We start from the raw sequence: 15,486 nt of genomic DNA, 5'->3' as shown, positions 1-15,486 counted from the left end.
TCTCTGTCTCTTTCCATAGAGAAAGAAGGTAGATTTGTGGTTGTAGGGGCTAGGGAAAGGAGGGAATGGCGAGTAACTGCTACTGGGTTTCTTTGTAGGGTAATGAAAATGTTGTAAAATTAGATAGTGATGAAACTCACTGAAGTGTACACTTTAAGTGGGTGAATTTCATAGAATATGAATTATATCTCAATAAAGCTATTTTTAAAAAAGGCCAGGCATGGCAGCTCATGACCGTAATGTCAACACTTTAGGAGGCTGAAGCAGGAGGATCACTTGAGGCCAGTTTGAGACAATCCTGGAATCATAGTGAGATCTCATCTCTATAAGAAAAAAAATTTTTTTTAAGTTAGCCAGGTATGGTGGCACATGCCTATAGTCTTAGCTATGCAGGAGGCTGAGATGGGAGGACTTTGAGCCTAGGACTTTGAGGTTACAGGGGAGTATGGTCATGCCACTGTACTCCAGCCTAGGCAACAGAGTGACACCATGTCTCTAAAATTTAGGAAAAAAGAGTGGAGGTCCAGGAACTAGTTGGAAACTATTTTAAAGTAGTCTAGGCATCTAGGCAGGAAGAACCAAGGCAGAGATACTGAGATCAAATGGAATAAGCTAGGGACATACAGAATGAAAATTTGATGAAGCCACTTAGGCTGGATCTGAGATTTGTGGCTCAGGTAATGGAGTAGATGATTTTTCCATCTTATCAAGATCAATATGCAGTAGATCTAAGTATGATGATGAATTAGGTTTTTTAAATTAAAACAATTTTTTTTCACCCAGCCTACCTGCCCTTGCCCCAGTGATGAGTTTGTTTTTGCCATGTGAAGTTTGTGATGCCTGTAGGAAAGCCAAGTTGAGTTTAGACCTCATGGAAGAGTCTGGATAAGAGGCCTGTGGGTTAAGAGGCCTGTGGGTTTGGCATTCATGGGCTGCATGAAGTAAGTGGAGGACTAGGGAGACAGAAAGGGAGTGGCCAGATAGGCAGGGGGTAAAACAGGGACGAGAGTGTTTCTAGGGGCAGGACTGGTCAGCAGTGTCAGTAGCTAGTGACAAAAAGGCTGAAAGGTTTTCACTGAATTTAGAACAGGGAGGCTATGAGTGACCTTACAGAGACTGGTTTCAATGAATGGCAGGTGCAGAAAATTGATCATGATCATTTGAACAAATGGAAATATAGACAACTTTGTCCAAACACTTGGCTGTGGAAGCAAGGTAAAGGCGAGCCACAAGGGGGGCCTTAGGATTTGGGGATTAAGCCTGTCTAATTATATTATACATGAGAGGCAGTGTTTGAGCAGGGCCTTGAAAAAGAGGTGAAATTTGGACACAAGAAAATGATTGGAAAAGGCATTACAGATAAAGTTAACTTCCATTAATTGACTTGAAGTAATAACAGTCAACCATTTATTGAGGACCTTCATGTGCCAGACAATGAACTAAGGGCTCTACATGCATTATCTCATTGATCCTTGTCCCAGCCCTTTAAGAGAGGAGGTACCATTGTTATTTCCACTTAGAGATGTGAACACTGAGGAACAGAGAGGCTACCTCATCGTGGGTGTCTCTGTGTATAGAGATCCAGGCAGTCGCAGGACAGTCTGGTCACACAGCGGGAAGGAAGTGAAGAGAGTTGGTAATGTGCTGCTTTTAAAAATGTATTTATGGTATCATGATCACTTTGTCAATACCTCACTGTGGACATCCTCATCTAACATTTAGTTTTGTTCTCTAGTGTCAAGGGAGCCCTCTAATGGACATTTGTTGCACTACAGACTTTCAGCTTTTATTCATTCAAAAAGTTGAGTGCCTCCTGTGCCCCAAGCACCAGCTCAGATGCCGTTAGGGTGATGCAAACAAGACAGACATGGTCCCTGAGTTCCTAAAGCAAGACTGAGGCAGGAAGAAGCTGAATGTGTTTGGAAACCCAAGAAGACAGGAAAGTGGCATAGGAAGAGACTGGAAAGTTAGAGTGGGTCAGATTAGACAGAGCCTTGAAAGCAAAGATGAAGAGACTTCGCTTTAAGAGTGGTGGATTTTGGCCAGGCGTGATGGTTCACGCCTGTAATCCCAGCACTTTGGGAGGCCAAGGCTGGTGGATCATGAGATCAGGAGATCGAAACACAGTGAAACCTCGTTTCTACTGTAATTAGAAAAAATTAGCCGGGCTTGGTGGCACGCGCCTGTAGTCCCAGCTACTGGGGAGGCTGAGGGAGCAGAATCGTTTGAATCTAGGAGGCAGAGGTTGCAGTGAGCCAAGATCGCACCACTGCACTCCAGCCTGGGTGACAGAGTGAGACCGAAAAAAAAAAAAAAAAAAGAGTAGTGGACCTTTGTTGGAGGACATAGGTCTGATTTTATGTTTTTAAAGTCACTGTGGTTGTTCTGTGTGTGGAGGATGAATTACAGGGAGGGAAACGAGAGTGCAAGAGGGGAGGAAGACCTAGTAGGAGATCAATTCAGGGTCCAGGTGAGAGATGATGGACTATGGTGCTGTAATAGATAAACTCATGATATATTTTATATATCAGCATTTTATTCCAAAACAATTTTCGAATGTCCTCCTACCCTAGATAGGGCAGACAGATTATCTGTAACATTTTTGGAGCACATTTTAATACCTGAGTGTTTCCAGTAATTTACAAAAGAAAATATAGCCTTTCCTAACTTGTCCCATGTTGGTCTGCATTTATACAGCAGTAAGTTAAAAGTTAGTACTGGGGGTCAAATATTTCACTTTAGATGAAAGTTTAGCCACAATCTGGCTTCTGTTAGGCCGTATCTAATTTTTTTCATCCAAATGTAGAGCTTTGTTTGTGGCAGCCAGTGGTACCTGCTGAGGCACAGGTGTGACGGCTGCATTTCAAACAAGCCTGGAAAGGAGAAAGAAAGCCCTTCAGTGTGTCCTGTGGCTGAGAGGAGCCACCCATAGACTCCACCTTGTAAACACAGTGGCACAGGACACAGCACAGGCCTAACCCATGCAGGATGCTGGACTCGTTCCCTTATTCACTACCTCCTCTCTCTCCTTTTTCCTGGCTTCCCTGCCCCAACTTCCTAAACACACAGTGTGGTTTTTGAGTCTTGACTTTTCTCGGCTGCAGTTGACTCCAGCTCTGCCTGTTTGTTTATTTCTTTTTCTCTGTCCCTGGCTGTCTGCCTTTGGGCCCATCCTTTAAGGCTTGGAATGTCTTGGGCTTACCTTCTTTCCGTTCACTGGTGATGTGTTTTCTCAGACATACCTGCTCCCTGCTTTCATCTTTCAACTTCATGGGGCTGTGACAACTCTTCCCTCCTTGTCCCCTGGAAGCCAGTTTTGAGTAGCAGCCAGGCCTAGAACACTGGTGACACAGACACACTTCACAGCCCTTCCACATGGTCTAGTTTCAGATCATGGTAATCCCCAGTCTAGGAGGCTGCTGAGCCAAAGAGCACAGGCTCTGGAGTGAGACACCAGTTCACCCCAGTTCTACCACCAACTTGAGAACCAACAGAGGGGTGTGGTGAGGATTCTTGGTGGCAGGTTATATAGAGTGCCTAGCCCAGACTGGATGATTAATAAATCCTTGCGTTTGTTATGTTTTAATATTCTGTTAAATACTGAAAGCAGATCCTGATTTGGAATAGGTCTCAAGAAAGGAGACCCTAGTTAATCCTGAATTAGAGTCTTTGCTTATAGGTAACAAAGATTTTAGGAATTTATCTCACAGTTTTGCTTAAGAGTTCTGAATTTCAACTTCCATCAAGGTCCTGGGTCCCAGGTATTTTCAACCTAGTAATTCTAAATATTGAGTGATTGGTTGCAGTAGCTTATGCCTATAATCCCAGCACTTTGGGAGGCCAAGGTAGAAGGATCTCTTGACCCCAGGAATGCAAGACCAGCCTGGGCAACATAGTGAGACCTTATCTTTACAAAAACTTAAAAAATTAGCTGACATGGTGGCCTTAAAAAATTAGCTGACATAGTCCCAGCTATTGGGAGATTGAGATGGGAAGATTGCTTGAGCCGGGGAGGTTGAGGCTGGAGTGAGCTGTGATCCTGCCACTGCACACCAATCTGAATGGCAGAGTAAGACTTTGTCTCCAAAAAATAAAAATAAAAAATAAATGCTGAGTCAAGTCTACTGCTCCTGCCAGAAGGCATGATTGGAATGCATTACATAGAATAATAATGGTTAAAGAAAAGCTTGGCGAAAGTTCCCAGAGTATATACTGTATTGGGACAGGAGAGGCTGCGTGTATCGTGGTATCTTTTTACTATTTTCTTAACCTTATAGGCCTGTGTTTCTAGTTACCATTAAATTACTACAGATTTGTGTCTTTAATGTAATATATGTTTTGGAAGGGTGAGAATATTTCAAAGGTTTGAAAGTTAAAACTTTGTATGAAAGAATTGAAAACTTGGAATTTAGATCACTTTTCCATTGTGTCATATTTCTCTGCGACATGGACGTATTGAAGCATGGACATCATGTCCATGCACATAAAGCAGACAACCCAGATGACACACACACGTGCACAGGAACGCTCTGAAGGATGCAAACCCAACTGTGAAGTGTTGATTCCTGGGGACGTGAATGCGCATGGGTTGAGGGTGAGAAGAGGTTGTAGGAAACTTTCATATATTACTGTGTGCATTTCTCTAAGGTTTGAATTTTAAAAAATACATTCATGAGTTACTTTTGTGATGTAGAAATATTAATGACTTTCATATCCATCAGCCTGCGTAAGCTTCCTCTTCCAGTTCAGGTAGAATGAACTGGATCAGTGTTGCTCCATTTTCCTTTTTAGCGTTTTACATTCACCTAAAGATACCTTGGGATGAGGTTATATACTTTACCAAATGTAAGCTATTTCCAAAGTAATATCCAAATACTTCACAATTTCCCAGCCTAAGTAAATGATCAGAGGCTCCGTACTCACTCTCATCTAGACTGTGGCATGGGGTGTGAATGTATCAAATGCATGTTTCTCCATCAGGCAGAAATGAGAGTAACCATGTGCCATGGAGAAGGTTGATCGACTCCCTGTGAAGCACTTTGAAGTGACACCGGCCTCTGTGTGCTTCAGAAGAATCCAGCCATCTGCTGTATGGCCTGACATTTTCCTTTAGTTTGTGGTGGGTCAACAGAACTCTGTTGCCAACTGTTTTCTGTCCTGGGTGCCCAGCCAGAGGCTCTGAAAGTCTGGAGACTTTATATTGACTAAACTTTAGGAACGTCAATTATATGTCCACCTCCAAGATGCCTTCTGTTAGTCAGGTGCAGCTCATTGTTTCCTCTTGAGCTACACTTAATATTCTTAAGCAAAACCTAAACTGACATTTCTCCAGCAATGCTCTCCTTGATAGAAATGGGAAAGGTAAGAGCAAAAGGAATCTTTTGTTCTCATGTACATACACTAACTCATAGAAGGTTAATTCTTCTATAGCCTGTGCTATTATAACAAGTATTTATATATTTGTGATATAGTTCCTTAAAGAAAACAAAAGCAATATAGACATCTAAACTGTCACTGGCTTATTAAATGTCAGTGCCAGAGCCTAGGAGAAATAAGGAGGCTGTGAATCCCTTATTCGAATCTAACCAGAGCTGCTGTGTTTGAGAGCAAGTTTTAAAAGACTGTATGTAATACTAAGTTTATTCATCTTTCACACTGAGTCCCAGCATCACCAGATCAGTATTTGATGCCTGGATCAGTCTTTATTCTGGGGAGTGATGAAGCACTGAACCTGCTATGTGTGTAGTCTGCCAAATGTCGGCATGTGCTCCTTGCAGCCCAGGCATCCTGCATGTAAGGAATACGTGTGTTCTCACCAGCCTCATCTACTTACCTCCACATTTAGCCAGATTCGGCGTATTAACATCTGCTGGGAAAGAGCATCACTACAGTAGCTGCAAATAAGGTGAAGGAAGCAAAGTATGTTTCTGACAAGTACTTAAAGAATAGATGTGTAAATTTCTATAAACAAAAGTCTTAAAGGAAAATGAAAAATTTTTACATTTAAATAACTGCATAAATCATTGTCTAATTTTAATAAGAATATAACTTAATATAACTTGAATGGAGAAAAGGATGACTTACAGTCAGGGAAAGTATTAAGAAATAATATGCTCAGGCCGGGCGCGGTGGCTCAATGCCTGTAATCCCAGCACTTTGGGAGGCCGAGGCGGGTGGATCACGAGGTCAGGAGATCGAGACCATCCTGGCTAACACAGTGAAACCCCGTCTCTACTAAAAATACAAAAAATTAGCCAGGAGTGATGGCGGGCGCCTGTAGTCCCAGCTACTCGGGAGGCTGAGGCAGGAGAATGGCATGAACCAGGAAGCAGATCTTGCAGTGAGCCGAGATCGCGCCACTGCACTCCAGCCTGGGCCACAGAGCGAGACTCCGTCTCAAAAAAGAAAAAAGAAAGAAAGAAATAGTATGCTCAAAATATATAGCAATAAGTTGGAAACTTTTACTTGAATAATTTTTTACAAAACTGGCCAAAGAACAAAAATGTGAAGAGGCCAAGTTCCAGGAATCATGTTACATATTATTCTAAAACAACATAAGCACTTAACAAAGTTGAAAAGTTAACAAAGCCAAGTACTGTACTAGGCTTCTAACATTCACTAAGTATAAAATTCTACAGAGCTGGTTTTCTTATCTTTAAAGAAAGTTGTTGGCAAGTGGTACTGGTGTTAAAGAAAAAAAAAAGGGGCCGGGCGGGGTGGCTCAAGCCTGTAATCCCAGCACTTTGGGAGGCCGAGACAGGCGGATCATGAGGTCAGGAGATTGAGACCATCCTGGCTAACACGGTGAAACCCTGTCTGTACTAAAAATACAAAAAACTAGCCGGGTGAGGTGGCAGGCGCCTGTAGTCCCAGCTACTCGGGAGGCTGAGGCAGGAGAATGGCATAAACCTGGGAGGCAGAGCTTGCAGTGAGCTGAGATCCGGCCACTGCACTCCAGCCTGGGTGACAGAGTGAGACTCCGTCTCAAAAAAAAAAAAAAAAGGAAATATGTACTGACCAAAATAGAAAAAAAATATGAAGCACATTAAAAGAAAAAATATATATTCCTGAAAACCTTGTATAATTACAGTGGCATGGTTGGGAATGTTTGGTCTATAGTTTTAACAATTAAATCCATTGAATCTGGCCCCGTACCATCCTAAAGTTTTATTCTAGATTCTCTGGAGTTTGTGATTATAGATATGTTTCTAAGATTTAAATAACTTTCCATGTTTATCTCCTTTTATGTCTGTACATAGAATAAAAATGTTTCTATTGTTAAGAATATTAGGGTTGGATGCAGTGGTTCACGCCTGTAATCCCAGCACTTTGGGAGACCAAAGCAAGTAGTTTGTTTGAGCCCAGGAGTTCAAGAATGGCCTGGGCAACATAGTAAGACCCCATCTCTACAAAAAATAAAAAATTAGCCGGGCATAATGGCATGTCCCACCTACTTGGGAGACTGAAGTGGGAGGATCACTTGGACCCCAGGAGGTTGAGGCTGCAGTGAGCTGTGATCGCACCACTGCATTCCAGCCTGGGTAACAAAGTGAGACCTGTTTCAAAAATAAAAAATAAAAAATTGGGGTTTATCTGCTTAGATTTTCAATACAAACGACTACTTAAATCTTTACCTACTTGTTAATTTCAAACCCTTTTCTACATTTTGATTTATCTTTAGATCTCTTTTTGTCTCAATAAATGGGAAGTATCAGGAAGTCTTTTTACTTGCTCAAGGTCAGAGAGAGCTTAGAACCTGATAGTGTCCCTCTGAGCCCCAGTTCTTTCCAACCTGCCAGGCTGTGGGCCCAGCAATTACTCACCGCTAAGAAATTATGCTTGTGCAGTCATGGAAGTTGCATTGGAGAAAAGGATATTTAACTGGCAAATAAAAATCAGGAGAATGGGAGATTTTGTTCTTTAGAAATGCTAGTGTGAAGTGGTAGGCTTATTTTGCAAATGGTCAACTGGTATTCTTTTTTTTTTTCTTTTTTTTTTTTTTTTTGAGATGGAGTCTTGCTCTGTCGCCCAGGCTGGAGTGCAGTGGCGCGATCTTAGTTTACTGCAAGCTCTGCCTCCCGGGTTCACACCATTCTCCTGCCTCAGCCTCCTGAGTAGCTGGGACTACAGGCACCTGCCACCACGCCTGGCTAACTTTTTTTTTAGTAGAAACGGGGTTTCACCGTGTTAGCCAGGATGGTCTTGATCTCCTGACCTCCTGATCCACCCACCTTGGCCTCCCAAAGTGCTGGGAATTACAGGCCTGAGCCACCGCGTCCGGCCGGCCAACTCATATTCTTAAACTAATCATAATTTTACCATAAGACCATATTTTAATGATTGAAGAAAAAAATGTACCGAACTGTATGATATGATGGTGTTAAAAAGAACTCACCCAATATGAAACATTTTTCAAGAGCATGTTTCCTATTTTAATGTCAGTGGACCACTTGTGGTAAAGTTGTGAAAACCAACACTCCTGAATTCCACCCAGAACTCACACTTTGCACCTTCAGAGACCCTCAGATTGTGAGTGGCTGCCCTGAGGCGTACTACCAACCTCCGGCTTTTATAGGTCTATGGAAAAACAGAACCGATGAAGACAGTGATGCATACAGCTGTTTTATCTGGTCTCTCCTTCCTCCCCAGCCTCACTGTTATTGGAGGGCACTTTCCAGGCACAGTTCTGTTCACGGCCTGCTGCTGCCCACGTGGACCATGGGTTCCGGGATGGCTCCATCTTCTGTGCTTCGGGCACATTACTTAACCTCTCCCAGCATCGCTATCTTCATCAGAGATAACATTAGTAACCACCTCATAAAGTTGTTATGAGGATCACCAGTGAGATAATCAATGTAAAGCTTACAACAGTGCTTGGCACTTAGTAAACACTAAATAAATGATAGTTGCTATTATATGCATACTTTTAAAAAACCTGATACTTTTAAAAACATTTTTTCTGCTGACTAGTGAATTGTTCAGTTTTACAATGTTCTGTGCCTTTAAAGAGTTATTAAATTAACTGTTTCCTCCTTTTTTGTACCCACCATACTTTGAATATATAACTACGGCAGCATATAAACACTTCACTTGCACTTACATATTTAAATGTCCATCTTTCCATAACCCTAGGAACGAAGTCTTACTCATTGTGGAAATCTCTAGTACATAGCACAGTGCCTACCAAATAGTAGGCAAAATCAGGTGTTCGATTCTATTAACTACTCTAACACTGAAATGAAAGTGTTCAATGGCTCAAAATAAGTATAATAAGCCTTAACTCTGGGTGCTTAAATTTATCTATAATGTCTGCCAGGGAAGTATATATAGTTTTAAAGGTTAAAAAAAATCAAGTGTTTAATGAATTCGAGCTGATTGAGCACTGACCAGATACAGGATCCTTAAACTTCATAATATCTAGTCCAAAGATGATTTTTTTTTTTTTTTTGTTTTTTTTTTGGTACAGATTCTGACTTCAAGGGGTTTGCAGGCTGGGAGGGCAACTAATATATAAAAAGTCATTTTTGGCTGGGTGGTGTGGCTCATGCTGTAATCCCAGCACTTTGGGAGCCTGAGGCAGGCAGATCACTTGAGGTCAGGAGTTCAAGACCAGCCTGGCCAACATGGTGAAGCCCCGTCTCTACTAAAAATACAAAAATTAGCCAGACGCGGTGGTGCTTGCCTGTAGTCCCAGCTACTCAGGAGGCTAAGGCAGAAGAATTGCTTGAACCTGGAAAGTGGAGGTTGTAATGAGCCGAGATCACACCACTGCACTCCAGCGTGGGCAACAGAGAGAGACTCCGGCTCAAAACACAAAGTTATTTTCTTCTTGTCCCTTAGTGGAAATATTAAGAAAGTGCTAGGGGAACTCGAAGGAGATGATTATAGGAGTTGATTATGTATGTAAAATCAAAGTAAATGGGGCAGTGGCAGGGGGGAAAAAGGGGAACCAGTAGTGACTTAGAAGTCCTAAGCATGTTGCATGGTAATTGTGACATTCACTTCCTGCGAGTGAGCTGACATTGTGGTGTCCGTCCTAGGTACTCTCCTTTTTCTTCATTGGTCTGATGTCCATGATGATTCCTCTGTGTAGCATCTTTGGGGCCCTCATTGCTGTGTGTCTCATCATGGGTCTCTTCGATGGATGCTTCATTTCCATTATGGCTCCCATAGCCTTTGAGTTGGTTGGTGCCCAGGATGTCTCCCAAGCAATTGGATTTCTGCTCGGATTTATGTCTATACCCATGACTGTTGGCCCACCCATTGCAGGTAAATATAATGATTCTCCAGTAATTATATTAATTCATAGTATTTTCTACTTCAGGTCTTAATTTAAGTCTCACTTATATTTAAAACGTATTACAGGTTATTGATTACTGGTCTTTTGCTTTCATGTGTGCCTTACTGGTAACATTTTTAATAAGACTAGCTATAAACGGTATGTTGAAAAGGTTTGCTGAAAAGTCCCTCTTATCCTTACTGGCAGCTAAAACACTGAATAAAATATGTAACAGTAGGCCAGGCTCAGTGACTCACACCTGCAATAGCAGCACTCTGGGAGGCTGAGGCGGGAAAATCACCTGAGCTCAGGAGCTTGAGACCAGCCTGGGCAACATAGTGAGATACTATCTGTACAAAAAATAAAAAATAAAAACATTAGCCAAGCATAGTGGCATGCATCTGCAGTCCCAGACGCACAGGAGGCTGAGGTGGGAGGACTGCTTGAGCCCAGAGGTCAAGGCTGCAGTGAGCTGTGATCATACCACTGTACCCCAGCCTGGGCAAAACCCTATTTAAAAAAAAAAAAAAGAGAGATGAAGATTCTGGAAGATTTCTAAATATGTCAGCTTTTGGTAAGAGATCGTACATCCCCCTGAGGAGTAGCTGATGAAAAATAACATAATAGAAAAAACCCAAATGCCCGTAAATAGCTAATTGGGTAAGCAAAATGTGGAATATCTATGGTGCAATATTATTCAGCCATAAAAAGGAGTAAGGTACAGAACTGATGCTACCAGGTGAATGGACCTCAAGAACATTATACTAAGTGAAAGAAGCCAGACATAGAAGGTGACATGGCTGGGCATGGTGGCTCACACCTGTAATCCCAGCACTTTGAGAGGCCAAGGCAGGAGGATCATTTGAGCTCAGGAGTTCCAGACTAGCTTGGGCAACATAGCAAGACCTTGTCTCTACGAAAAATAAAAAAAATTAGCCTGGCCTGGTGGCACATACTAATAGCAGTGTAATCTCACCTACTCCAGAGGTGGAGGTGAGAGGATCTCTTGCGCTTGGGAGATCAAGTCTGCAGAGCCGTGAGAGCACCACTGCACTCCAGCCTGGGTGACAGAGTGAGACCCTGTCTCACTCTAAAAGGTCGTATATCGTATGATTTATTTCATGTGAAATGTCCAAAATAGGTAAATAAATACAGATAGAAAACAGATTGGTGATTGCCAGGGGCTGGAGAGAAAGAGGATTGGGAAGTAACTACTTAATTGGGATGAAGTGTCCTTTTGGCATGATGAAAATATTTTGGAATAGAAGCGGTGGGTGCACAACATTGTGTATGTGCTAAATGCCGCTGAATTGTTCACTTTCAAATGGTTAATTCTATCTCATGTGAATTCCACCTCTAGAAATTCTCTGAATGATACTATAAAGATGTCTCATGTTCAGTATTACTTGGGTGCCTGTGTCAATTAGTATTAGAAGATTCAGTATAAATATGATAAAATGTAAATATATGTACTGTCATCTGTGTTTGGCACATGAGACGCTCAGTGAAGGTTTAGCTCAATGCATTCTCATATCCTGAACTGCATTCCTAGTCATGAATCAAGCAAGCAGAGTTACTACTGAGCAGACCACATACAGTTTAAGTTCAAAAGGTCATGGTCTCCCTATAGGAGAACCCTCCATTCCTTCTTCTCTCCCGCAGGTAATACACTGTTCACTCTTCTTTTTATACCCTACAAGCTTAGTTTTACAGTTTCTAAGTCCACAACAGATTTTATATAAGCAGCACTCTAGTAGTAAATAGTTTTGCTAGCAGAAGTGACAGTTAACAGAGCAAGAATAAGGGAGGTAACAGGAAACTTCGGAAGCAGGCAGAGCACCACTACACAGCAACTGGCAGCAGAAAGCTGCTGGCTCACCAGGAGGTTCTGAGGGTATCATAGTATCACAGCAGAGCATAATCATGAGTGTTCATAAGGAGGAAGAGTTCAGTTATGTATGGAATGGTCTGATTCCAAAGATAGAGAACTTGTGCATTTACAGATATTGTCTATTTTACTTATGCAGAATGGATAGACACATTTTTATGTGTTGGTACTTAGACAAATGGTCAGCTATTTATTTAGCAAAGTCAGATAGATATTTAGTACAGTATGTTCCCTGGACATTTTAGATAACTTAGGTTGTATAAGTTATAAAAGTTTAAAAACACTAAGATAACTTTTAAAACCACAAGTCCTGGAATTTGTTAGAGAAATTGGAAATGTTGAGTACCCTAAATAATAGTTTTCAGAAGCAGAACCCAAATATAGAATGCCATTAATAATTCTTATATATTTATATTTTCTTCCAGGTACTGATAAACCTTAGTCTCTTTCCAAAATGTATTTAACAACCTAACTTTCATCCACATTATTAAATTTACAATTTTTCTCAATTTTGAATTATAGTGTTAAATAGTTTCATGTTATTTCATAAAAACCAAATAGACCAAAGAGTAGTTTGAAAGCTGGGCGTGGTGGTTCATGCTTGTAATCCCAGCATTTTGGGAGGCTGAGGTGGGAGGATTGCTTTAGCCCAGGAGCTTGAGACCAGCCTGGGCAATGTGACAAAACCCCATCTCTACAAAAAATATAAAAATTAGCCAGGCATGGTAGCATGCACCTGTAGTCCCAGCTACTCAAGAGGCTGAGCTGGGAGGATCAGTTGAGCTTGGGAAGTCAAGGCCTGCAGTGAGCCATGATTATGCCACCATACTCCAGCCTGGGTGACACAGTGAGACCCTGTCTGGAAAAAAAAAAAAAAAAAGTCTGCCTTTCCAGCTTTTCAAGTAATGTCTTGGTATGAAAATCCAGAGGCCTGTACTTTATGACAACGTTACATATATGAGATCTTTTTTTTTTTTTTCTATCAAGAAAGGTTTATATTTCAGATCTTTTTCCTTAAAAAAAAAAAAAGTCTGATATCTGAGATGTTTGAAGCAGTCCTGTGGAGGTGAAATTAGGCTGGGACTAGGCCATCCCTGTGACTAATCTAGACCCCCTGCAGAGCCACACTTGTTCTCCGTTGGTGACAGCTTTTTCCCTTCTCAGGGTTACTTCGTGACAAGCTGGGCTCCTATGACGTGGCGTTCTACCTCGCCGGAGCCCCTCCCCTTATCGGAGGTGCTGTGCTTTGTTTTATCCCGTGGATCCACAGTAAGAAGCAAAGAGAGATCAGTAAAACCGCTGGGAAAGAAAAGATGGAGAAAATGGTGGAAAACCAGAACTCTCTGCTGTCAAGTTCATCTGGAGTGTTCAAGAAAGAATCTGACTCTATTATTTAATATCTTACATACCTCCACCAGACTGGACTTGCTTTTTGAATTTTAAGCAAGTTTCCTTTCCTTTTATACGAATTGCAAATTTCATATTTTTTTAATCACATCCTAGGAATAGCACAATAATTGGGAAATAGAACCCTTATCACTACGAGAACCATTTTCTGCCACTGAATATCTCTGATGTTTCCGTGAGTCTAAGGGCAGAGACCCCAGTATATGAAAACATGTCTGAAAGTCACATATTGTGAAAATTTGAAGCTATCTCAGTAAAAAGCAACTTTGGAAACTGTGAATGATCTTTAGCTTGTACAAACATTTAAAAATACCTCAAGCTATACTGAAAGGGTTGCAGTTTGGTTAGGAGTGGAAATATTTTGTTTGTTAATGATGTCTTCAGTTCTGGTACCTCTGTTTTACTTTCTTATGCTCTGTGGAAACTTTTTGCAAAATTTAAGCCTGGGTTCTAGGTAATACCAGATCTACCCAAACCTCCAGTCTGTGTTAAAGTTGCTTTCCTGCTGTTAAATAAGCTGTGATATTAAGATATTCTGACTTGCTCCAGTGTCAAGGGCCCTTCTGGGAGCAGGTGCTAACAATGTGTTCAGAATCAATACGTGAAATGAAAAGGATCCTCTCCAGGAGGATCCTGAGCTGTTCAGAAATCGTTTAAGTTTACAGCATTGTTCCCTTTGCGTTTGCAGTGTGTTTTACTTAAGTAGCCAGAAACACCCCACGTTTCTGAATTGTTGAAATTGTAACAATAAAGTAAAATAGAATGCATGAAAGATATTCTGGCAATTGTAACTTAGAAATCTTCTGACTTCCAGATTTGTTAGCACTAGAACCTGATATTTAAACAAAGTCTTACTTAGCAGTTATCAAGTGGCAGTTACAGGCAGAAATTGGTGGAGGCCGGAGGATGGGGAGGGGGGCAAAACCCTTTATATTTGTGAAGGAAATATCTGTAGCTGATAGAAATAATTGCTTAAATTGGTTTATGAAATTAATGAGTCTGAAAAGGTTAAAAGTACTTATAAAAAGAACCAAGTCCTACATTTCCAGAACTTTCTGGCAAAAATTTTCACTCATATTATTTATCCTAGTGTGTTCCCTAAGAACATTCCCATTATATTTTTGCTATTTATATACAGATTATCATAAGAAAGCTTTCAGTTTGAGGACCGAAAATTAACACCAAAGTCATGTCGTGACCCATACTCATTTACAAAAACAAGAACACTTTCCTATATCCCTAAAATTATGCTTTAATGCTTGAGACCTTTAAAAGGTAGTGCTTTTCATTGTGAAGACATTCAGCAACTTACTTTGTCATACACGCAGTTGTACCTTACCACTTCTAATAGTTTCATATTTCATATTCAGGGGACTTAGATAATTTGCCTGTGGATGGTTCTTTTGCAGGAAAAAAAAAAATCTACATTTTGACCATACTACCTTTTCATGTTCTTATAAGTTTTTAGAAAATGATTTCATTCACTCATGTCCAGTTATATAAAATGTTACTTTCTCATTTTTGAGAAGTTCAACAAAACATACAGCTAAGACCAATCATCAAACCCACTATTATAAATGTTAATTTTGGCTGGGTAAGGTGGCTTGTGCCTATAATCCCAGCACTTTGGGAGGCTGAGGAGGGAAGATCGCTTGAGCCCAGGAGTTTGAGACCGGCTTGGGCAATATAGCAAGATCCTGTCTCTACTAAAAATAAAAAAAAAATTAGGCCAAGCGTGGCGGCTCATGCCTGTAATCCTAGCACTTTGACAGTCCAAGGCAGGGGGATCACTTGAGCCCAGAAGTTCAAGACCAGCTTGGGTAACATGAGACCGTGTCTCTACAAAATATTTAAAAATTAGCCAGGCATGATGGTGCCCACCTGTAGCCCCAGCTACTCAGAAGCCGAGGTA

At 41.2% G+C, this 15,486-nt stretch overlaps 1 protein-coding gene across 1 annotated transcript in view; it reads left to right on the top strand.

The window, feature by feature from the left end:
- SLC16A10 (solute carrier family 16 (aromatic amino acid transporter), member 10) overlaps positions 1 to 15,284 on the top strand; it is a 169,134-nt gene extending 153,850 nt beyond the window's left edge. The window contains exons 6-7 of the mRNA XM_011970650.1: positions 10,041 to 10,269; positions 13,332 to 15,284. Coding sequence (XP_011826040.1) covers positions 10,041 to 10,269; positions 13,332 to 13,564 — 462 coding nt within the window. The 3' untranslated portion in view covers positions 13,565 to 15,284. The remainder of the gene's footprint in view (positions 1 to 10,040; positions 10,270 to 13,331) is intronic.
- Positions 15,285 to 15,486: the final 202 nt, after the last annotated feature.

Source organism: Mandrillus leucophaeus, unplaced genomic scaffold (assembly GCF_000951045.1).
Source record: "Mandrillus leucophaeus isolate KB7577 unplaced genomic scaffold, Mleu.le_1.0 Scaffold96, whole genome shotgun sequence".
Lineage (NCBI taxonomy): Eukaryota > Metazoa > Chordata > Mammalia > Primates > Cercopithecidae > Mandrillus > Mandrillus leucophaeus.
The sequence above is the reverse complement of the archived record's forward strand: the minus strand, read 5'-3'. Positions and strand labels throughout refer to the sequence as shown.